The sequence below is a fragment of the Catharus ustulatus genome, chromosome 1 (genome assembly GCF_009819885.2).
Source record: "Catharus ustulatus isolate bCatUst1 chromosome 1, bCatUst1.pri.v2, whole genome shotgun sequence".
NCBI lineage: Eukaryota > Metazoa > Chordata > Aves > Passeriformes > Turdidae > Catharus > Catharus ustulatus.
Genome location: NC_046221.1, coordinates 59,312,762 through 59,337,294, shown reverse-complemented (window position 1 = coordinate 59,337,294; position 24,533 = coordinate 59,312,762). Strand labels below are relative to the sequence as shown.

Here is a 24,533-nt window from a genome sequence, read left to right as displayed (position 1 = left end):
AAAATAACTTCTTTACTATCTGAGGATATGGAACTTGTATAGTCAATGATGATTATAAGTATCACTTACTATTTTATGTCACAGATAAACAAATGTCTCCTAAGTCATGTAACCTCTATACAGAAAAATCAAGGCTGTCATATCATTGTAGGTATCAAATTTCAAAGAAGTTTAACTATGGTAGCAGTCCATATCCTGGATTATAGGTTCAAAGAAAACTTAAGACATAGAATCTAAGTATTACAATTATTTTAGAATTAAAATCAGACTGAAATCAAGATAATACACTAATGAGTATGGATATATTTCACTTTTAGCACTGAAGCAGTGTTATTTTCATATCAGAAATTCCACCCTCATTTTCTGCTATGGCGGGAGGGGAAGAAGTTCAGAAGAAGACAATCACTTTGCTTCAGTGACTAAAATCTTATATAGCTATTTTGAAAGCAATTCTTTACTAAGGCAGTTCTAATAGTGCTCATTTCTTGGGACAATGCCATAAAATCCTACATTTCCTCATTGATCACTCCTTCTATCTTGAAATAATGCACACATGCACAGTAGTCTAGGTCTCATCAGGTTGAAACATCCTCATTTCCAAATACCTATGCAGTAGTTTACTATTTTAAAAGCTAAGTCATAATGAATTGGGGAAACAAAAAAAGAAACATCACCAAAACAAACAACAGAAAAAACACAAAATAAAACATTTGAAAGAAGTGATTGTCACAATACCTTATAACATTATCATGTGTCCAATCCCACTTCATGTGAGAGCAGAGTAGATCAACAGCAAATATATATTGCCAAGCATCTTCACTGAGATCTTCTCCATACTGCTCACTTGGGTGAAATTCTACTTTTGTACATGACTGCATTTCTAAAAGCAGGTTTGAGACCATAACACCAGCATCCAAAGATGAAGTCTGGAATTTCAGAAGGTAATTATCTTAATGCATAAAAAATTACCAGCCCAGAACCAAACTCTTTACAAATATTTGATACTGACTGTGTACAGCATCTTACACCATAAATCCAACTTTTGGGTTGAATTAACACAAACAAATAGAGTACATAAATCAAAACCTTCAAGTACTAGCTATTTTTCCTGACGCCTTTACTAAAAGGAGAGTTTGGGGGGAAAATACCCAAACACAACCACAGATCTCACAGCCACTCTGTCATCTCCTTCTACAATTTGGGGGTTTTTGTTTCTCTCAATGTAGCATTAAGGTAAGAAGAATGTTTTTCCAGTGCAGGAAGATTAGTCCAATATTGTTCACTTTCTAAATAATTTTAAAATTTGTTACTCTTTATTCTTCATTAGGGGCAAATTTGCAAACAAATACTTTCAATAATTGAGGTAAATAAACATGCCATGTGAAACCATTCCGCTAACTACATAGCTAGGGGAAGAAAGGAAATCTAAAAACAAACATTTTTTGAATATCTGATGAATTAAGAAAAAAAGTCTAGGCTTATCACATAAACACAATGCATGCTTGGCAGATCTTCTCAGTACAAAACCTCATGCAATTTGCAAGTTCTCAAGTCACTAAAATGACATGCTTTGACCAAGAAATAAATACCTAATTAATGTGAGTTTTACTTTCAGAAGCACAATAATCGTCTCCTAAAATTTATGTGTAACAGACTGTTAATCACAATCTACTGGAAACTTTTACCTTTATTTCTACCTAGGTAAAACAGAGCTTACAGACAGGATGATGTAATCTCCTATCTTCACTACAGAAAATTTCTCAGAGGTGTTTCTCCTCAGCTGCAGCAGCTGTCATATTTCAGAGATCCATTAATGAAGTAGGTAAGTGTGAGTGCAATATTTACTAGGACACTCTTATGTGCATCTCTACTGGCATGATACTAAAAGCTGTAACCTAACAGAATGGACAACACAAATTTTTCACTAAACAGGGACTGCAGTACAGTGTAACTTCATACCAGAGCTTAACGCTACATCACAACTGGGATTTAACGTAAAAAAACCAGATACAAATCCATGCCAAATTAACTCACTTCTGTACTAAAGCAGGAGGTTTAGGGGGCTGTAATTTCAGTGACACCATATTAAATTCATGGCTGGCTTCAGAGGTTAAAGAGAAAAATAGTACCATACAACACCTAAAGGCTATGACAACAGCAGTAAGACTACTGCATTCCTCAAGGCAGTTGCAGAGCAACATGTTAGGATAGGGAATAGATGAGCTATTGTCATGGTTCAGGAGTGCTGTTCTCCAAATTAGTGCTCCCACTGAAACCAAGCACTGCTTGCTTTCTCTCTCCTCTCCCATCCTCTTCTCTGTGGCAGGACAGAGAGGAGAATTGGAGGCACAAAATGTAAAGATTACAAGTTAAGAACAATTTACTGGAAACAGCAATCAGATAAAAAAAAATAGTAATAGCAACAAATACTAGTGATGGAGGGTACAAAAGAGAGACCAGCAATTAATGCAGAAACAACAATAGCCAGCCTCTCCCTCCACCACACTATTCTGACCTGGAATGGACTCATTCAGCCTGGAAGAGACTCCCTTCCCCACATTGCTGGTAATGATGTGAGGTGGTACAGAATGAATCTCCAAATCCCAGCCATGCTCCCTTTTGGCTACTGCAAAAATTAACCCTGGGCCTGGTCAGAACCAGGACAGCTATGAACCAATATGACTTTGTTCCCTTGATATTTACAAAATTACTTTATTTCCAGAAAGCAAGCCTGGCATTAATACGGAATTTTCAAAAATGTGGAGCCCTAGCCTTTAAACAGGCACACAAGCCTGTTATACAAACTCCCTTAGAAGCAAAGCACCTCTGGCTTTCCATCTGCATGATATAAAATTGCTCCCAATGATTTCAATTTTTCCTCCTGCAACATGCTTTTCAGGATGGTAACGTGCCTGCTGAAAACTGATAGAAATTAAATGATTTGCCGAACAGCTCAAAGACCTGAAGTCATCTCTCACTGATCATCCTTCTTTTGGTATCACTGGTTTTGTATTGATCACACCAACTGCTTATGAAGTTACCCTAAGATTTTTTGTGATAAACAAAGTATTTACAGTCTACCCTGCAAAAAGATAATGAGTAAAAAGAGACAGACTCATCTTGAAATTAACTGTAGTAATGTTACACAGAGAACTATGAAAGATAAAACCAAGACATATTTTAAAAAGCAACAATACAAAGCAAAAGAAAAAATCTCAAAGAACAGTTCCACAGATGGAAAGAATTCCCTAGTCCAACAACACTCTAGTCAAAAGTTTAAAACCAACAATTAGAGTAATTTCATGATTATAAGCCACGCCATTTTGACTAAAATTTCGCTCCCAACCCGGAAATGCGGCTTACACTCAGGAGCAGCTAATATATGAAAAAAGTTCTGAAATTTCCAAACCCGGAAGTGCAGCCGAGGTGCCGAGCTGAGCACCTGCCAGTAAAACCTGGGATTGCGCGACTGTTACAAATTGGTTACTCTGTTGTGAGCCGGGTGGAGGCGGGCTCCGTGCCGCCGGCCCTGGGGGAGAGGCGGGGGGCTCCGTGCTGCCAGCCCCCGGCTGCGGGGGGAAGCAGGGGCTCCATGCCTCCCTCCCGCTGCTGTTGCGGGTGCAAGCGGTCTCCGCCCCTGCCTCCCGCCGGCACCACGGGTGCGAGCAGGCTCCGTGCCCTCCCCCGCCCGCCAGCACCACGGGGCAGTGCCAGGCCAGGGTGAGCGATCCCGCAATTCCATTACTAATTCGTTACTTTGTTGCACACGGATCCTCCCTGTGAACGAAAGTGCAGCTCATAATCCAGTGCGGCTTATACATGGACAAAGACCTAAACATTGCCGACACCCAGACATGCGGCTTATAATCAGGTGCGGTTTGTAATCGTGAAATTACTGTACTTTTAATGTTCAGTAGATGGATTAGTATTTAAGAGGGAAAACAAGAAAAATATTGTATTCTAGTAGGGTCTAGGCAACTAGGGGAGAAATGCCTGAGGCAACATTTGTTGCGCAATTGTACAGCCTCCATGGGATATTCACACCCTTCATTAGAAAAGCAAGTTGCTTGATTTGATTTAGGCAGCAAAGCGACCAATGCAGACAAAAGCTGATACTAACAATGAAATCAGACATTACCTGTTCCCAGTTGAGATAAGCACTTAAACAGGCCAGCACCTCACTGCTTGCACTCTGCCTGACAATTAATTGCATAGCTTTGTTAACTGCACCTTGGAAGACGAATATGTCAGACCATACATTTGCGATAAATAAAATCAATTTTTCTGAGTCTGGAAAGTCTAAGGAAAAAAAGAAACAACAAAGTAAATTTTTAACATTTTAAAACACAAAAATATATATTCAGACATTAAAAGCTTAAAAGTACATTCAGCAAGGTACCCAGGAAAAAAGGCACAGAAGTCACACCACAATTGCAGCCTAAGGAAAGGGAGTCATACTAGCACATCTCAGTCCTGAGACTAAATATGAAGAAAAGATCCAAGAAAAAACCCAAACAAGAAACACCAGTAGAACCCCAACAAAGCTTTATCCACCTCCCCTATTGTAATTCACTCTCTCTCCCTTCATCTTTCTTACTGCACTTAAGTTCACTAAGGAGAGTGGTCTTAGAGCATTGAACTACATTTTCCAACTACATTGGAAAAAGTAAAAAAGTAGACATTACTTTCATGCATGAAATGCTATACTGGAATAGATATGCATGGAACACTATACAAAAAACTGAAATCTGAGAAGCTAAATGTATTGTACATTCCCTCTTCACTTCAGCATAACTTCAGTATTTTTTGAAAGATCTTAAGAACTAGAAAGAATATCAAAATACATCAGATCAAGAAGCTTTAATGTGCATAAAGAATTTAGACTTCAGTGAAATGTCTTGGATGGACTTTTATTCTGAAGCTCATCATGTGAACAATTAACTTTTTTCTATCAGAACTTTTTTCTATCAAGACTGTTGGTGAACTAGAATTACTAACAACTTGAATTGCCTGCTTGGGAATTTGAAACACTTATAAAATTCACTCAATGATAAGTAAGAGTTAACAGGCATCAAAATAAGAAAAGTTAAAAAAGAAAAAAAGGGAGGGAATAGAGAAGAGGTAAAAAGAAAATTAATCAAAAATATAACATGTTATTTATAGTCACTTAAGGCAGAATACTTGAAGGGACAACAGAACAAAAACGATGGACAAGTCGTCAAGAAAACAGATGTTAGTCTAAAGAAGTAATGCTACTGTTCATAGTGAATTCAGTAATTGTGTAGCTTGTGTTGCCATTATTCTGATGGGAATATGTGAAAATACATGAATGAAAAAATTCTAAAATAAATACATAGTAATCAAATAAAACCAAACAAATTTTTAAAAGCCTAAACAGCACTTAAAGATGAGTTTTCAGCTGTTCCCACTCAAAAAATAACTATAAAACTACAGAACAATGGCAATAGAAAATTATGCAATTCAATGTACAGAAGAGAAAATCATCCAATAAAAGTCTGCAAATAGCTATTAAAGTTTGGATCTTAGACAGAAAAAGAAAGGAAAAAAGGGGAAATGTTTAATATTTGCAAAAGCCCACAAAAAGAAAAAGCAGCAAGAAACTGCAAAACAAAAGGCTTAATTATTATTTTAGACTCAGAAAATACATCTGACAAGTAACAGTTTCTAACATGGTGCAGCATTAAAAGTATTAACATGAAAGAAGTAAAAGTAGAGTTATAATGGACTGAAGGATAGAAAAACAGAGGGGAAAACAGGAACTCCAAAAAGAACTCAAACAAAAATATTACACACCCTCAAAAAAATGGTAATTAAGAACAAAATGAAATCACAAACATTTTTAAGATTTAAAAAAAGAAGACAGGAATGTTATATGAAATATAGCAAGTTATTGAAACAATCTCAAGCTGTAGCACTTGGCTTGTCAGTGCTCTTTAATTTTATTTTATTTTAATGTGAAACACAGATAACAGTATACTATTTTCAAACTTAGTGAGTTTTAATCTTCCAAAACTAAGATTCTTAACTTAGCAATAGTATGTATGTGTTATCTTTGTTCCTGTGACCAAAAGGCAGGGGAGTAAAGGAAGGGAACCAAAAACCAAAATGGAAAGAACTTTTCAACCAAGTGAGAATTTGGATAATGGGAAGTAAAAAGATTTTAAGGAGGACATATTGTAAAAATACCTTTGATCAAGGTATTTTCCAGTTCCTGACACTATTTTAAATACATGATTTTAAATCACACTTACTTTATGGATCAGTACTTACTCAATTATAAAAAGGAAAATACTAATAGGCTAAAAGGATGAAATTCCCAGAAATCACATTATCATTTTGGAGATGGTAGGGAAATGAAAGCACAGAGTATCTTAAATTAAATACAGTAAATTCACGAATACAAGTTGCAGTGAGTATAAGCCGCATCGCCGGGTGTTGGCAAACATTTTTTGTCCATAAATAAGCCACACCTGAATATAAGCCGCTCTGTCGTTCACAGCGAGGACCCGCGTGCAACAAAGTTGCCAAATAGTAACAGAACCGCAGCAGGGCGGGGTTTACTGGCTCGGCTCGGGCCATGAGGGCTCGGAGCTGCCGACAGGGTTGGGTGGCCCAGCTCGGCGCTGCTGCTCGGCAGGACCGCTCAGGGCCGGCCACCGCCACCACTGGGCTCAGTCACCCAGGCCCGGCGCTGCCCCGCGGCGGCAGGGGGGGCACAGAGCCTGCCGGCACCTGCGGCGGCGATGGGAGCTGGGGATGTAGCCTGCCTGCTCCTGCGGTGGTGGCACGCAGGGACAGGAGCCCCCCAGGCCACAGGGCCAAGCAGGAGAGAGCCCCTGCTTCCCCCGAGCCGCGGGGTCAGCAGGAGAGAGCTGCCCCTGCTTCCCCTGAGCCGCGGGGCCAGCAGGAGAGAGCTGCCCCACCTTCCCCCGAGCCTCAGGGCCAGCAGGAGGGAGCTGCCCCGCCTTCCCCACCCCCTGTGCTGCCGGCACAGAGCAGTTTCACCCGCCGCGCAACAGAGTAACCAATTTGTAACAACCGCGTAAATGCAGGTTTTTACTGGCAGGAGCTTGACTTTGCAGTTTGCACTGACGTGGTTTGCACTCCCAGGGTTGAAAATGTCAGAAAATTATTCACATATTGGCTGCACCTGAATATTAGTCGTATTTCCGGTATGGGAGCAAAATTTTGGTAAAAACAGTGCGGCTTGTATTCGTGAAATTACTGTACTTCCTTGGAAAAATAAGTAGACTATGAAGAGCCCAGGTCACCACAAAACTACTATGTGGCAGACTTATGAGAAGGGGAATTTCTTCTAGAACAGTCTATATGTCTGCATTACACAAAAAAGTTCTAAGGAAAACAACCCTATAACAGGATTTCTGTTTGTTTTAACAAACATAATAATTCTGACACACTACAGCAAAGACACACAGCACATTTAAGATATAAGGCCACTAAGCCATTCTATACCTTCTTTAAGTAGGCTATAGCAGAAAAGGCGGGCTCTTTCCAGATCTCCCAGCTGTCGACAAATTCCTGCATAGACTCGACACAGAGCCTGACTCAAATTGTAATTTGTGGCATTCTTCTGAGCCTTCAGCTCATTGAGAATAACATGCAACAAGGACTCTGCTAAATGCTGTAAGACACAAAATATATTGTTAGACTGTTACATACTTAAGAATACTTGACAACACTGTAGTAGTATAACAAGAAAAAAAACCTACTATCTTATTTGCAAAAATACTGTTTGCATACATATAAAAATGCAGGAAAGTAAATCTGAGGCAACCAGTGAAAGAAAAGAGTGAGAAGCAGGCAACTTCCAAGAACAAACATGCCATAAACAAATGAAGAATAGGGCTACTATTGTTTGAATATAAATTGTTTAGTTGTGTGATTAACAACAATCTTCCTTAAAGAACAAAGAGAATAATAACAAGTAGAAGGAACGAGGAAAGGAATAATGACAGGTAGAGTAACCAAAATAACCTAAGCAGAGCAAATGTAAGCACCCTTAGCAACTTCACCCTTAGCAACTTCCAAAGATGCCACAGAAGGACAAACAGCCCATTGTCTAGGTGTGAGATTTACTAAGTAAGTTAATAGCAGTCTTTCCCAGATCACTGTATACACTGCAGGAGATGGGGAGATGTTGCTGCCTATAGCAACATGTGACTCAATATGAGATGCAAGGAAAAAGAATATTGGGATTGTGCAGATTGTACATGACTTTCTAGGGGATGCTTAGAGGGAGACCTAACAGTGGGCAGTAGAATAAGAGGTTTAGGAGTCAGGTGCTGGAAAGTACACAGTTCAGACCTGTGGACAACAGGGATTCCGAATGTTAGCTTTGGGAGGAACCAGAAGGTCTAAGTCAGCTACCTGAAAGACCACGAGTCTGAGGGACAGACACAAGTCTGGACCACCTTCTGGAAGAATGTGTACACTTCTGTGTCCGTAAGTTTGCCAGTGCGTGAGACAAGTGGGAAGAGTATCAGTCACACAGTGGATATACTGAGTGCTTAATGTTAGCTGCTGGGGGAATCCATATAGTCTGTCCATATATGAATGCATCTTCCTCTACCAGGATTTCAGTCTGATTAGCCAGTCAAGGGACTAAGAGTACAGTAATTTCACGAATACAAGCCGCACCAATTTGACCAAAATTTTGGTGGAAACCCGGAAGTGCGGCCAATATTCCGGGGCGGCTAATACATTAACAAAATTCTAAAAGCTGCCAACACGGAAGTGAGAGCCCGCGGCAGCCCCAAGCCAAGCCGGAGCCCGGCCGGCCCCGGCAGAGGTGGGAAAGCCTGGCAGAGGCGGGGCCAGCAGTGTGGGGGCGGGCGGCTGAGCCTGAGCCAGCAGGGCGGGGCAGGGGGGGCGGCAGAGCCCGGGCCAGCAGGGCGGGGGAGCCCGGGAGAACTGGGGCTAGCAGTGCAGGGGAGCATGGCAGAAGCAGGAAGGCCGACGGGTGGGGCTGCCTGGCAGCGGGGGAAGCCCAGCAGAATCGGGGCCAGCAGCGTGGGGGAGCCCGGCGGTGCGGGGGCCTGCAGTGCCGGCCAGGGCGAGCAAACGCGGCGGCGGTGCAGACGGGAGGGGGCGGCCGGCGAGCCTGGCGGCGGCGGCAGTGGCTGGCCCGCCGGCAGGGTGAGTACGTAAACAACGCAGCGGCGAGGCGGCCGGCATGCCTGCCAGCGGCGGCAGTGGCTGGCCCGCCGGCAGGGCGAGTACGTAAACAACGCAGCGGCGAGGCGGCCGGCATGCCTGCCAGCGGCGGCAGTGGCTGGCCCGCCGGCAGGGCGAGTACGTAAACAACGCAGCGGCGAGGCGGCCGGCATGCCTGCCAGCGGCGGCAGTGGCTGGCCCGCCGGCAGGGCGAGTACGTAAACAACGCAGCGGCGAGGCGGCCGGCATGCCTGCCAGCGGCGGCAGTGGCTGGCCCGCCGGCAGGGCGAGTACGTAAACAACGCAGCGGCGAGGCGGCCGGCATGCCTGCCAGTGGCGGCAGTGGCTGGCCCGCCGGCAGGGCGAGTACGTAAACAACGCAGCGGCGAGGCAGCCGGCATGCCTGCCAGCGGCGGCAGTGGCTGGCCCACCGGCAGGGCGAGTACGTAAACGCAGCGGCGGGGCCGTGCTGACGGGAGAGGGGGGCCAGTGAGCCCGGCGGCGGCTGCAGCACCACCCGGCCGGCCCCGTCAGCAACCATGAGCGGGCCGAGCCTTCCTGGCCCTGCCCCAAGCCAGTAAAGCCCGCTATGCCGCGATCCTGTTACTAATTGGCCAATTTGTGAAAGCTGCGCACGGATTCTCGCGACGAACGAAAGTGCGGCTAATATTCGGGGTGCGGCTTATCTATTGACAAAGACAGCAACATTGTCGAGGCACCGGGGGTGCGGCTTATAATCCGTGCGGCTTGTATTCGTGAAACTACTGTAGGTGTGTACTGTGTGCATGTCTCTCTACTAGGAGTACATACTTGGCCCTGCTACTGGCTGGACCTGAAAATATAAAGGTACAACTCCTAACAGACGACCTAGGATCTTGGTAGTAACTTCTGAGGAGAATTTAATTACAGTAATTTCATTATTATAAGCTGCACCTGATTATAAGCCGCACATCCGGGTGTCAGCAACATTTCGTTCTTTGTCCATATATAAACCGTACCGGATTGTAAGCTGCACTTTCATTCACAGCAAGGATCCGTGTGCAACTTTCACAAAGCTGCCAATTGGTAACAGAATTGCGGGATCGCGGAGTTTACTCGCTCGGCTTGGGGCTCCTGTGGGCTCACACTTCCACGTTGGCAAATTTCTGAAATTCGTTCATATATTGGCCACTCTGGAGTATACGCTGCACTTCCGGGTTCGGACCAAACTTTTAGTCAAAATGGTGCAGCTTATAATTGTGAAATGACTGTACCTACAAGGACTGCAAGGGGATAAAATACTGCCATGTATCAGTTGGCAAATTGCTCTGCTGTAGACTACAAACTATGAGAAAGATGGCAACTGAAGCAAAATTTTTCATCACTTATGCTAAGGAAGCTCTGATAAATAATACAAAGGGAAATATCTTCCAATAAACTTAAATTTAATAATGTGATGCAGAATAGTAAAGGGAAACATAGAACAAAATTATATACCAGTATATACAATGAAGTTTATCTTTTTTAATTTAAAAAAAAAGAGCAATTTTGGAGGAACTCCTACAACTGTTAATACTATCTACTTCAAAAAGTGCTGTAAAAATAAAGTAGTTTATGCATACATCAGGAAAGCATATGTAAAGTAAATTCACGAATACAAGCCGCACTGAGTATAAGCCGCATCTCTGGGTGTTGGCATATTTTGTCCATGAATAAGCCGAACCCGAGTATAAGCTGCTCTGTCGTTCGCAGCGAGGACCTGTGTGCAACAAAGTTGCCAAATAGTAACAGAACGGCGGCAGGGCAGGGTTTACTGGCTCGGCTCGGGCTATGCAGGCTCGGCCCGCTAGGGGCTGCCGACGGGGCCAGGTAGCCCAGCCTGGTGCTGCTGCTCGGCGGGGCCACTGGGGGCCAGCCGCCACTGCCACTGGGCTCAGTCACCACGGCCCGGCGCTACCCTGTGGTGGCAGGCAGGGATGGAGCCCCCCCTGCTCCCACAGCGGCGGGCGGGGACGGAGCTCCCTGTTGCCTCCCCGAGCCGCGGCAGTGGCGGCCCGGGTCCCCCCCCTCCTCCCCGGGCCGTGGCAATGGCAGCGCGGGTGCCCCGCCGCCTCCCAGAGCCGCGGCAGTGGCGGCCCGGGTCCCCCCACTCCTCCCCGGGCCACGGCAATGGCGGCCCGGGTGCCCCGCCGCTTCCCAGAGTCGCGGCAGTGGCGGCCCGGGTCCCCCACCGCCTCCCAGAGCCGCGGCAGTGGCAGCCCGGGTCCCCCCGCTGCTCCCCGGGCTGCGGCAATGGTGGCGCAGGGCCCCCCTGTCTCTTCTCCAGGCTGCGGCAGAGGAGGGAAGGAAAGAGCTCTCCCTCCTCTCTCCCCGCCCCCCGTGCTGCCTGCAGGCAGACAGGCTCCACCCGCGGTGCAACAGAGTAACAATTTGTAACAATCTGAACATGCCGACTTTGCAGTTGCTTGGCTCGGCACTCTGGCTGGCACTTCTGAGGTTGTAAATGTCAGAAAATTATTCACATATTAGCCGCTCCTGAGTATTAGCCGCATTTCCGGTTTAGGAGCAAAATCTTAGTCAAATTGGTGCGGCTTGTATTCGTGAAATTACTGTATTTATAAATGCATGTTTGCATCCTGGACATCTTGTGCAGTTCTGTATTTTCTTATGTTATAAAAATTTAGATTTCGAATAACCTTTCAAGACTACACTTTGGCACAGGAGATTGCCAGAACAATTGAGAATTCAAATACTACAAACATACTCTTTCCATCTGCATAGAAATGATTATTAAACCATGAAATTTGAAATTATGCTACTTACCTTGTTTTTCATAGCAAATTCACAGACAACTTCTCTCTCTTCATCTCTCATTACTGGAATCTTTGAGATATTACCAACATGCACATGACCTTTAATAACTGGTAACAAGTCAAAACAGGATTCAGCAACTTTCTTTAATGCCAAAGAAATTTTCTGGCAGTCAGGATCCTTCTTTACTGGTAGTGATTCTTCTAAATTGGAACTCTGTGATGAATCACTGATTTCATAGCTTTTATCATGGAAAGCCTCCTGCATTTCAGAGATGGTAGTATTTTTAGTATTTCTGACAGCACTTATATCACTGGGCTCCATCCTTGGTGGTTCACTGTCCAGCCTCAGTCTTTTGGCACTTCTTGGCATAGATGCTTGCACTAGTGTCCTTTTTTCAAGATGATTTGATGACCTTGAAAACAATTGCTGATTTTGCACATCTTTGTCTTCATCTTTGCTACTATCAGATTTCAAATTGCTCCCAGCTTTAACAAAAGCAGTTGATGTAGAGGCAATTGCTTTGAATCCACCTGTTTGAGACACAGGTCCTAGCAAACTTTGGCTGTCTGAAAAAGCACAGCGGTTAAGCTGAATATTGCCTTTCAGAATGTTTAGTGTCCTTGCCCTTGCAGACAGCTCTGGATACATAGTGTCCAATATTTTCACAGAGTTCTCCTGAGGAGCACCTGGACCAGCACTAACTGTTGGGAAGAGAGGCAATCTTCCTGGAACAGGAAGTGCATGCTTTGGAATGGAAGAACAAAATTTCAAAGGTGAGGAGCGAATCCTTCTACCTACTGCCATTTCTGAGGGTGAGGGAGGAGAAAATAAAAGAGCCGATTTTACTGTTGGAGTATCTGTTAACGGAGATAGGAGAGGAAGAATAGGCGTTTCACATAGTGGGGATATAAGGTCATGAAGAGGGGAAAGCAAAGAGGATTGACTTGTAGAAGACGTTACTGGGGATACAGTACAGGCAGTTTTTGGAGGAGTAGCAACCAGAGGCAGTAGCAAGGGGGGCAGAGGAGGACCTATCTCTTCCCTGATTTTATTTATCATCTCAGATGAGCATTTTGTTGCCAGAGAAGTATTAGCATTTGCAAGAATTGGCTGAGTAACTTTATGAGTCTTTGTTTTTCTTTTACCTTGAAACGGTCTCTTTGATAGCTTGGTATGTGTTACTTGGGCAGCTGTCTTGGCAGAAACAGTCAAGATTTCAGATGGTTCTAGCTCTTTACACTTCAATTTATTGCTCTTTTTGAGAACACAAGACTCTGATTTCACCATACATAACTTCTCAGATACTGTCTTTTGTGGTTCAGAAAGCTGCCCAACTCTTTGACAACTGCACCTTACATCAGAGTGGGTTGGATTTGGAAGATACTTGAGTAAAATTTTTTTCCTACCACTATCTATGACAATATCAGTGCTGCTTTCTCCTGTGTTGCAAGCAGTGTAAGTTCGATTATTATATTCTTCAAACAGTGAGACCCCCATATCAATACTGTGTAATAGACTTTGTTCCCCATTTGACTGAAGTTTTGCAGAATCACTTTTTTCTAAGAAATTGCCAAGTGCTAACATTCTTGCATTTAATTTACTTGTTTTTACAGTCAGTCTGCAATTTTCTGAGAACCTGCTTATCATCTTGCATAGTGATAATCTATTTTTGGAAGCATTCGGCATCAGAGGGCTTTCTTTTGATGTTTCAGATTTTAAAAGACTTTCGTCATTGCGACTGATGCATCTAGCTATGTTAGACTCCACCATGAGTTCATTAGCATCAGTATTTTCACAGGTTACTAATATACATTCTGTTTTCCAAGAGGCTGAGTCTTCAGGATAACCCTCCCCAGTCACACTTGACCATTCACTTGCAGTATCTCCAGAGTTGTTTTGTTCACAGTGTGTATTCATACCCACTACAGTGCCTGCTTTTAGGTGACTAACTGTGAAAGTATTTCCTGGGTGCATCATTGAATGAAGCTCACAAACTTGGTAATCAGCATCAACAATTGCACCCCTTTCCAGAGCATCCACTGCAATTCTTCTGGAAGCCCTCAGTTTGTTTCCGAACATTGGAACACATTCACAACACTTCACATACTTAACATTTTGTATAGAACAGTCTTTCTCTTCAGAGTCACTGCTCTGCTCTGGCGTATCAAAATCACCTTTGCACCTTATTATGGCATTTTCCTCAGAACTACTCAGTTCTTTACTTTCTCCCCCCCTGGTTAGTGAACCAGTTCTAGAAGGATTTGTTCTAACCATCCACATAGAAGTCCTGCATCCTGATTTTTGACAATCAAACTTTTGCAGGAGAAAAGCATTCTTGTAAGAGTTTGCATGCATGATCTGTGATTTAACAGATGCCTGAGGTTCTTTATCTACTGGCTGCTCCTTATCTGAAGTTTCCACTTCATTTTTGTGTACATATTCTCTCTCAGGGTAGCCCAGTTCTTTGCCCACATTGACTTTTTCAGCAGACAGAATCTCAGCACCCTTTTCTAAGTTTTCTGAACAGTTACATGTACTACTTGTAATAGAATTTGTATGTCCCTTGTTTTCCCAAGTACAGGAAAAATCAGCTTTTCCTGTAAAGTTAGTTTTGAGGAAACCAACAACTTTCTGAACACTGAAATTTAGATCAGGAGGTCTTGAGGATTCCAAGCCAATTTCCATTTGCACAGGAAAATTGGTTTCCTCATTATTTATATTGCATTTATCCAAGTCCTTTTGAGTAGAAAAAGCCAAGCCACTTCTATAATCCATTTCTGAAACAGGCTGGCAAATGATCTCCAAAACATTATTTTTCTTCACAACATTCTCTTCCCACTTAAGTGAACTGGAACTAGTCTCAGTCATCAATTCCTTGCTTTGTTTATTTAATTTTCCTTCCATTTCATCACATTTAACATTTTCAGTTATCAAGAGCTGACCCAAAGATTTTGCAAACTGTTCCTGAGAAGCAGGATTACTTTCTACTAAGATAGATTCAATAGTACCTCCTCTTGCTAACAACTCACTGCTTTCCCCTCCACAGTCTTCTGCATTAACTTTGACTTCAGTCTCTAGAGATTCACACACTCTAAAGTTTTGAGATTTGGACTGCCCACAATCTAACATATTGCATACATTTTCAGATTGTTTTATTTCACCTTCTGTAAAATCTAACATAGAGGATTCACACTTAGCTACACTGCTTTCTGCACCAATATTGTGTGCTGCCTTTGGTAGTGCAAGTATATTTTCCAAGTTTGACGTCCTTTGAGATAAATTATTACCATCTTCCTCATAATGTGGTTTGCCTTGTAAATATAGCTCCTCCTTTTTATCTACTACTACTACATTTTCTGCATTATGAAGTAGCTCTGAAATTTCAACTACTTCTAGAACACTTCCTCTGTTAAATTTCATAGCTAGTTCAGTAGTTGGAGTTCTGGTTATATTCATGTCTTCAATTTTGAGCTGTTCATCTTTTGGAAAGACTGTCAATAAAGTCCTGGTTCCTTCAGTAGCAGATACAGGCAAGTAATGCCTAGAGACTTTAACAGTCTCTGGTTCACATTCTCTGTTCACTTTGTCTTGTGTTTGCATGTGTTGTTTCTCCAGAATTTCTTCACTGTCATATTTTATTTCAGAGCACTGAGAGTGTGCAGAAATTTCAATAGCTCCAGCCATATTAGTTAATTTGATTACATTTTTTGATTTATTTTCAACCACTTTATTTTCTATCAACACTTCAGAATTTTCCTCAGCATCTTCTCTTTGAAGCACAGTGCATTGCTCAGAGAGCAAATGAGTAATACTTTGTGGAACAGATGCTTCTCGGGGAGTTTCTCTCTGTGCTACTAATTTCTGTCTCTCTGCATTCACTAATTCACCACATTTTTCATGTGCACCCTCATTATCAACAGCTCTACCTAAGGTTACATTCTCCTTTGTTTGCTCTACCACACTACATTTTTCTATCTGATTCTGAGGCTTGAAACTTTGTGACATAGAATCTGCTGAAGAATCTCCCTTTTCATAGTCCATATCCTCACTATCTCCTTCCTGTTCTTCCATGTCTTCTGGTTCGTGTGCTGTTGCTCCAGTCAGTTCTCTGTTCTCAGTTTCCATACCCTCAGAATTCTCCAAACAATCTTTGTTAGTTTCCATGTTTGTAATTAAAGTAGCACCTTCAGCTTGCTTTCTTTCAGCATCTCTCTCCTCCTTGCTTGACATATTTGGACTGATATGAATATTCTTTTCATTCCAAGTCAGATTAAGTGAGATTTCTGCATCAAAACCATGCTCACATGATTTACACTGTCTGTTACACTCATCACCAGGGCCGATTACATTATAACACAGAGGTTGAATTTGGTCTTCCTGTAAAATACCCTCCACTGCAGAAGTACTGCAATCATCTTCTTCATCACTGGAATCTGTGACTTCTCCAAACAACATATCCTTCAATCAAAAAAACAAAAGTTAAGTATCTAAACCCTAGTATCATTTTTAGAACCTACTTTTCTAAACAAGTACACTTAAGGCCCTGGCATGCAGTGGTTTTGAGATTAAGGCTGGTCAACAAAATTACAACCTTCTCCATCACTGCTCTTCGTAGTAAATGAAAGTACCTCTGTAAAAAGTAGGAGACTTCTTTATGTTCCTAACTTGCATTCTAAAATTACTGGAAAAGAGCATCTGAATAGCATTTAACTTTCAAGTTCTGGAATTTTGCTATGAAAGCCATGCTTATATTGAACACAAATTGGGACTTTAAGTCTGCACCACTGGGAAATCATGAGGGCAAGTTAAGACATAGGTGACTGTGTACTGGTTTTGGCTAGGATAGTTAATTTTCTTCACAGTAGCTACTGTGGGGCTATTACTTGGATTTGTGCTGACAATGATGTTAATAATATAGAGATGTTTTCATTATTGCTGAGTGGTGCTTGCACTGCATCAAGAGCTTTTCTGCATCTCCTACTGCCACAGTGGTGAAGGCACTGGGGGTGCATGGGAAGTTGGCAGGAGACACAGTTGGGAACAGCTGACCCCAATAGACCAAAGAGACATCCCATACCATTACGGCATCACACTGAACATATAAAGAGAGGGAAAGAAGGGAGAGCGGGACATATGGAGTGACAACATTTCTTTCCAAGTCACCATTATGCATGATGGAGCCTTGTTGACCTGCCTGCTCATGTGAAAGAGTGAATGAATTTCTTGCTGCTTTGCTTGCATGCACAGCTGTTCCTATAAAAGTCTTCATCTCAACCCACACTGTTTTCCCACTTTTACTTTTCCAATTCTCCCCAGGACCCTGCTGGTGGGGAACTCAGCAAGTGGCTGTGTGATACTCAGTTGCGGACTGGGGTTAAACCATGACATATACAGTAATTTCACGATTACAAGCCGCACTGACTATAAGCCGCATCTCTGGGTGTTGGCAAACATTTCGTTCTTTGTCCATACACAAGCCGCACCCAATTATAAGCCACTCTGTTGTTCGCAGTGAGGACCCGTGCGCAACAAAGTTGGCAAATAGTAACAGAATCGCGGCATGGCGGGGTTTACGGCTCAGGCTGTGAGGGCTCGGGGCTGCCGACGGGGCCAGGTGGCCCAGCTTGGCGCTGCCGCTCGGCGGGGTCGCTCGGGGCCGGCTGCTGCCATCGCTGGGCTCGCTCGCCCCGGCCTGGCGCTGCCCTGTGGTGGCAGGGGGGCACGGAGCCCGCCGGCAACCGTGGCGGTGGTGGGAGGCAGGGATGGAGCCCGCTGGCACCCACAGCGGCGGCAGGCGGGGATGGAAGCCCCCCGCCTCCCCTCGAGCTGCGGGGCCAGCAGGAGGGAGCCCCCTGCCTTCCCTGGGCTGCGCTGCCTGAAGGAGGGAGTCCCCCACCTTCCCCCCGCCCCGCGCTGCCAGCACGGAGCTGGCTCCACCCACAGCGCAACAGAATAACCAACTTGTAACAATCATGCAGTCCTGGGTTTTACAGGCAGGTTGCTCGACTTGGCACCTCGGTTTGCACTTCCAGGGTTGGAATGTCAGAAAATTATTCACATATTAGTCGCTCCTGAGTGTAAGCCGCATTTCCAGTGTGGGAGTAAAATTTTAGTCAAAACGGTGCGGCTTGTAATCGTGAAATTACTGTATACTTCTGAAGATTACGTTTTTGTTCCCTTCCACAGGCAGTATGCTACAAGGAAGTATCCATATGGATCTAAACACACAGAGACACTTCCAGTGCATGAGTAACTAGTAATTAAAAAAAAAAAAAAAAAAAAAAAACAAGGAAAAAAAATTAAGCCCAGGAATATAAAATCATTATTTTTTCAGTAATTTTAAGACCAAGTTAAGTGCGAAGTCAGACGCATGCTGAAACTCACCTGCCTACTCAGTGGTGAAAGCTGTATTGGTGAAAGTAGAGCAGGGAGAGGTCTGGCCCAGTTCAATATATCCATCACATTTCCACCAGGGTCTCTCAGCTCCTGATCAGAGAAGTCTGAAGTGCTGTGCTCTCTGTCTGTCTGTATTATCGCATCTACAGTTTCATCCTCATCACTGTGCAGACGTTCTTCAGTAATCCTGTTCTCAGCATAATCATCTCCAAAAGGTTCAGTTCTTGCTGGAATTATCGTTGCTGTCACAGAATTTTGCTTTACAGCATTTTTCACTGAAGAACACCGAGGTAGCGTTTTGCCATCACACTTCTTGATCTTTTGGTGGATTTGTACAGTGTCTAAGACAGAAAAATATTGTTAAGAACTCTTCCCCTCCTATTTTTGTTTACAGAGATAATATATAATAAGAATAAAAATGTAATACCATATTTTCAAGTAATGTTTCTGTAGATCTTAGTCACTTTCAGAAATGCTTTCCATATAGAGATGTTGTTATTCACAATTATTTTTTCATGAAAATGGCATATGTATGTGCAAAGAGCTTCTCCCCAAACACTTTCTGACTTGGATCATTAAAACATTTCCTATTTTTCTTATCAGGAAGGATCATTCTTGGTACGATTGAACGTCCATATGTTTTGTGTCAGTCTTTGCCCAGTAACTCAGTCATGAAATGCAGGACAACCATGCACAGACATTCCCCACTCAGATGTAATTCTCAGCTTAAAGCAACCTGCAGGTTTGAGGCAGCAGCTGTACTTCCAAGCAAGTTATAATTATACCCTGCCATAAACACAACAAGGGAGCTCTTAGCTACATTTCTACTTTATGATTTAATATGCATGTTTTTAAATTATTTGTTCTTTAAATAGTGAGTCTAATCGCACATGAATTTGTCTTCAATGATATTATTTAGTCAGAGCTGAACTCTTAAAAAAAAAAAAGCACCACAACATATCCTATGCACAATGGAGTCTGAACAACTAAGATAATGACACTCAGCAGCTGACAAACCTTCCAAGATGTCAACTCTATAATTTTACAGTTACTCTAACAAGAAAGCATGTCCAAATGCTTTGTGATTCTTGCATTGTACTTTTGCTTTGTTACCTTTCAAATCAGTTTTTATTATTACACAATAACTTATTATGCAGACAGAACAGATTAATCCAGGAAAATCTAGAGAAATAATTTATGTTTATTATAACTGTGCTAAATACTTGAAAAAGGGAAAAGATGGCCCAGTTTCCTGAAATTTAAATTCTGTGATTTTATAAAATGAAAATACTACCTCCAATAAGACAGTAGAAATCAACAATTCCCAAACTCTTTCTCTAAGTTGAAACTATTATAATATGGGACAAGAAATCAGGGCAAACTCATTAGAATCCTTTTTTTCCTAAAAGATTGCACCTGTACACATAAGCATTTTGTTATTATGAATTCAAGGTAACTCCCATTTTCACAAGAGGCTGAATAACAAGATGGCTGTTCTAGGCTTGAAATGGGAAAAAACCAAACTAGTAACAGAATGATTTATCTTGATGAAATCTAACTATTCCAACAAAAGCATGTTCTAAGCTTAGCATTTTCTCCACACTGAAGTGAGCAGAAAGGAGGACTGGCTTGAAGAGACTATTACAGATAATTGCTCCTTTTTATGAAAGTACTGTCATTTCCTTGAGAAGGTATGAATAGGAAAGATGGGACAAGACATCAGGAATCTGAAGTTCCTGCTTTGGTGGATGGCAAAGGGAATACTCCGGATACCCCTAACCTGATACCCTTAAAACTACATGTATTTCTTCAGTTTCTTGTGCTTATTCTTGTCATTTGATTGACGCTTGACCAACACATTAAATTCAGAACTGCTGGGCACAAGTGTCTAGCTCTAGTTTGTATCTGCTGCATTAAACTCATGGAAGTAAGGCTGACTAATAGGTTTATGAACTGGTCCTTATATTTTGGCCCCTCTTAAGTGGATTCCATTAGAACACATCAGAAGCCAGATTCAGAGGGATCTACACTAGCAGAAAATTTTCAGACTGAACAGGGTCTTTGAAAAGCTTATCTTCAAAGCTTTTAATGCTGCTGGGTACCTATCCCAGGCCATATATCTACATCTTTAGTTATAGAAAAATCAAAGTAGCAGATAAAATGAAAAATGAAAAAAAAAAAAATAAAGCTTAACAAAAACATTACTGAGACACAAGACAGAGATTACAGTAAATTCACGAATACAAGCCGCACTGAGTATAAGCCGCATCTCTGGGTGTTGGCAAGTATTTCGGTTTTTGTCCATAAATAAGCCGCACCTGAATATAAGCCGCTCTGTTGTTCACAGCGAGGACCCGCGTGCAATTAGTAACAGAACCGCGGGAGGGTGGAGTTTACTGGCTGAGTTAAGGCTGTGCAGGCTCGGCCCGCTAGGGGCCGCTGACGGGGCCAGGTGGCCCAGCCTGGTGCTGCCGCTCGGGGCCGGCCGCCGCTGCCACTGGGCTCGGTCACCCCGGGTCGGCGCTGCCCCGCGGTGGTAGGCAGGGACGGAGCTTCCCCCGCTCCTACAGCAGCGGCGGCAGGCGGGGACGGAGCTTTCCCGCGCCCGTGGCGCCGGCGGCGGGCGTGGACAAAGCACCCCGCCTCCTCCCGGAGCCGCGGCAATGGCGGCACAGGGCCCCCGTCGGCTCCCCGGGCCGCGGCAATGGCGGCCCGCCCCCCCCCCCCGTCCTCTCCGGCCCGCGGCAATGACGGCGCGCCCCCCCCCCCCCTCCTCCCCGGGCCGCGGCAATGACGGCGCGCCCCCCCCCCCCCTCCTCCCCGGGCCGCGGCAATGGCGGCGCGCCCCCCCCCCCCCCCCCCCGGCCTCCCCTGGGCTGCGGCAAAGGAGGAAAGAAGAGAGCTCTCCCACCTCTCTCCCCGCCCCTCGTGCTGCCTGCAGGCAGCCAGGGCAACACAGTAACACTAACAATCGCGGAATGCCGGCTTTTACTGGCAGGTGCTTGGCTCGGCACCCTGGCTGGCACGTCTGAGGTTGTAAATGTCAGAAAATTATTCACATATTAGCCGCCCCCGACTATTAGCTGCACTTCCGGGTTTCCACAAAAATTTTTGTCAAATTGCTGCAGCTTGTATTCGTGAAATTACTGTAATTCAGTTTCAAGGAACCTATTACTCTTGAGTACAAAAAGAAAATATCTGCTATGTAAAGTTAAAGCAGTTCAAGTTTGCTGTGAATATACATGGGGATTACTCAGATTATTTTTTATTATCTGAATATCACATTACAATGAAGAAAATTGAGGCAACAGCTTCTTAAACTTTATAATTCAACTATGCTATCACATATTTTTTTCAGACTAAAAAGAGCCCATATGCACCATCATGCACATTACATACTACAGAGTTTATAATGATATAATAATTTGTCTGTTGGGTGTTAGGTTTCTTTCTTTTTGTTCCATTTTACTTACAGAATTTTTTCCCAGAAGTTTCTAGGAAACACTAATGACTGGGTACTTAACAAAAACAAAAGAAGTGGCCAAGCTCAGGGGAGGAGGGCATCTGGTTGCACTTCTCTTATCTGGGAGTTTCTCTCTGAGGGGCAGAGATACCGCAAGAATGGGGCTGATAAAAGATGGGGCTGGGGCAGCAGCTGGCTCTCTCTCTCACTCTCTCTCTCAGCTTTGGAGGAGCAAGGTCAAAGCTGCTGCTTGGGGAAAGGAATTCTCTGCTGCTGCCAGAGCCCAGCCCAGAGCTGCTGCTTCTGCTGTGGGTGAGCCTTTGCTTGTGAGAGCAACCACTGAAGTGGGACCTTATTATCACCGAGAAAAAAGGGACCTATCACCATCTGCTCAAGTGCCCAGGATCCTGAGCTTGCCTCTCCCTGCCCGGCTTGGAGCTGCCCCTGCTGCTTCTTCAGCACTGCTCTGAGGTTTTTGCTGCACTGTAACCCCACTACCCCTGCCTGCCAAGACATCCTACCGCCCCAGCTTGCTGCTTCCAAAAGTCCCAAGTCCCGCTGGGACACCGGGATCAACTGCCCCAGCGGTTTGTGAAGCAAAGCCCCTCTCCTCTCTCCCACCCCTTCCTGTCTGGGCCCAACCATCATGCTGCCCGAGCCTGTGCCACAGCGCCCCCTGCAGGCGTGGGGGAATCATCGCACCCACCCTGCCTGGCTGGGAGCCACCAGCGCCCCTGGCAGCTGTGACCACAACTGCACCCAAGGGAAAAGTGCCCGCGGCCGGAAAGGGTCACTGGGTTTGTAGTTCTGTTTATGGTTAATGCTGTAATCGTTGTTGTTTCCTTTATTAAACACACTAGTAAAGAACTGTTATTCCTATTCTCATATCTTTGCCTGAGAGCCCCTTTATTTCAAGGTTGTAATAATTTGGAGGAAGGGGTTTACGTTTTCCATTCAAGGAAGGCTCCTGCCTTCCTTAGCAGACACCTGTTTTTCAAACCAAGACAATGTTTTAAACATGAGATGCGTTTTGACTACTTACAAACAGTAAAACAATCTAATTTCTTGATTGCAACAGCAAACTATAGTAGCTTTTTATCAGAAGATGGTTCAAGTTTACTTGCCCATTCAAATTAATATTTGAATTATTTTCAGATATTCTAATCACATGTGTACTTGACCAGACAAACACCAAGGAAAGTATTTAGGTCTTTCAAAAGACTGTTATGCAGTCACTACCCAACTGGAACCTACCTTCTGTAACAGTTCTTCTTTTGCCAGACCATTCCTTATCCCAAATAGAATCTGAAAGAAAACACCAGTATTGGCTTTTGGTCAGAAAAAAAAAGAGCATCAAGAAAATTTCAAGACTTTGCATGCCATTGTACCTAAGACAAGATCATTTTTCTTATTCTCTCTTTTCCCTGTTGCACTGTCAATGCACATCCAGAGTTCTTCCAATAAGAGCTTCACTCTTCCTGTTAAAATAAAAAAATGAAAATATTTATTTATTTTAAATAAATTTATAAAATTGAACTAAGAATTTATTTCACTCTGTATGTCTACAACTAAATACAAAGTACCCACAAAAAAATTAGGACAAGGTACAAGCGCCAGTGAAAGAGAAATGCTAGATGACATTTAGGGAATGGATCCTGTACTGGCCACATCCACATAGAAGACTAAAGGAACAGCTGGAGAATGCTTTAGTTTTTCCTTTTTATAGGGAGTACTGCAAAAAATTATAACAGCCCCAAATGTAAAGCAGATTCAAATGCAGCATTAGTGAAATTAAATAGCTTTGTAAAAGAAATCAAGTTACATGAACTTGGGAGAAAATCTTCTAGGAAGATATGTATCACATTTGTGCTCACTCAGTAATAATTCATCTTAGTTTTATCACTTAATAGCACCATGTATCTGAATCAATTATCAGGCCACAACATCAGGAGACTGTATCTACAGTCCTGACAGCACCATTGCTAAGTGATGACAAACAACCTAGTTTCAGAGAGAAGAGCAGGTGGCAGGAAAGAACAAACCAAAACCTCAGTAAAATACAGAAGCACCTCATCTACTTATGCCAAAACTATCATCAGATCTAAAAATCCAACAATCAGGAACTGAGACTGTTTTTGTGCAAATTCTTAAGTTAAAGGCCATAGCAAACTGCTATTATTTTATGAAGTCATATTAAAAAAAATCAGCATGTAAGAGGAAAACCTACCAAATTTTGCTAAACAGTTAGTAACAACACTAATATTTACTCATCAGGAATAAATCCTAGCTGCTATTTGAAGCTCAAATAAATGCTCAGATATTAATTTTTCTATTTTGTCATTAATTTAAAATCAAAGGATTCAATTTGGTACCAATTCAGTACAATCCAAAAGTAAAAAATATGCCAAGACACACAGAAACCAACAAGGTGTGGCTTTTTCAAAAAATTTAATTTCTCCAACAAACTTATTGCAAAGCAAAAAATAGAACAGTGAAGTTCACTTGCCTCAAAATGGCCTTCAGAATATCTGAACAGTTCAAAAGCAGTACCAGCATTTTAAAAGACTGCAAAAAATACAAAAAATAAATTTGCCTAGTTTGGCCCCAGTACTTTAGAGGAGCTTCTGAAAAAGTTTGCTCCATTACAGTTACATTCAGGTAATTTGTAGCATATATTTTAGATCAT

General features: G+C 43.2%; 1 protein-coding gene across 3 annotated transcripts in view; it reads right to left on the bottom strand.

Moving 5' to 3' along the window:
* Positions 1–24,533, bottom strand: part of ICE1 (interactor of little elongation complex ELL subunit 1) — a 44,953-nt gene that overhangs the window by 3,787 nt on the left and 16,633 nt on the right. For all 3 annotated transcript variants that reach the window (XM_033058958.1, XM_033058966.2, XM_033058974.2), the window contains 7 exons: positions 23,236–23,325; positions 23,102–23,152; positions 18,373–18,725; positions 11,998–16,446; positions 7,495–7,663; positions 4,139–4,299; positions 736–926 (listed from right to left, as the gene is read on the bottom strand). In XM_033058958.1, the coding sequence (XP_032914849.1) occupies positions 736–926; positions 4,139–4,299; positions 7,495–7,663; positions 11,998–16,446; positions 18,373–18,725; positions 23,102–23,152; positions 23,236–23,325 (5,464 nt within the window). The remainder of the gene's footprint in view (positions 1–735; positions 927–4,138; positions 4,300–7,494; positions 7,664–11,997; positions 16,447–18,372; positions 18,726–23,101; positions 23,153–23,235; positions 23,326–24,533) is intronic.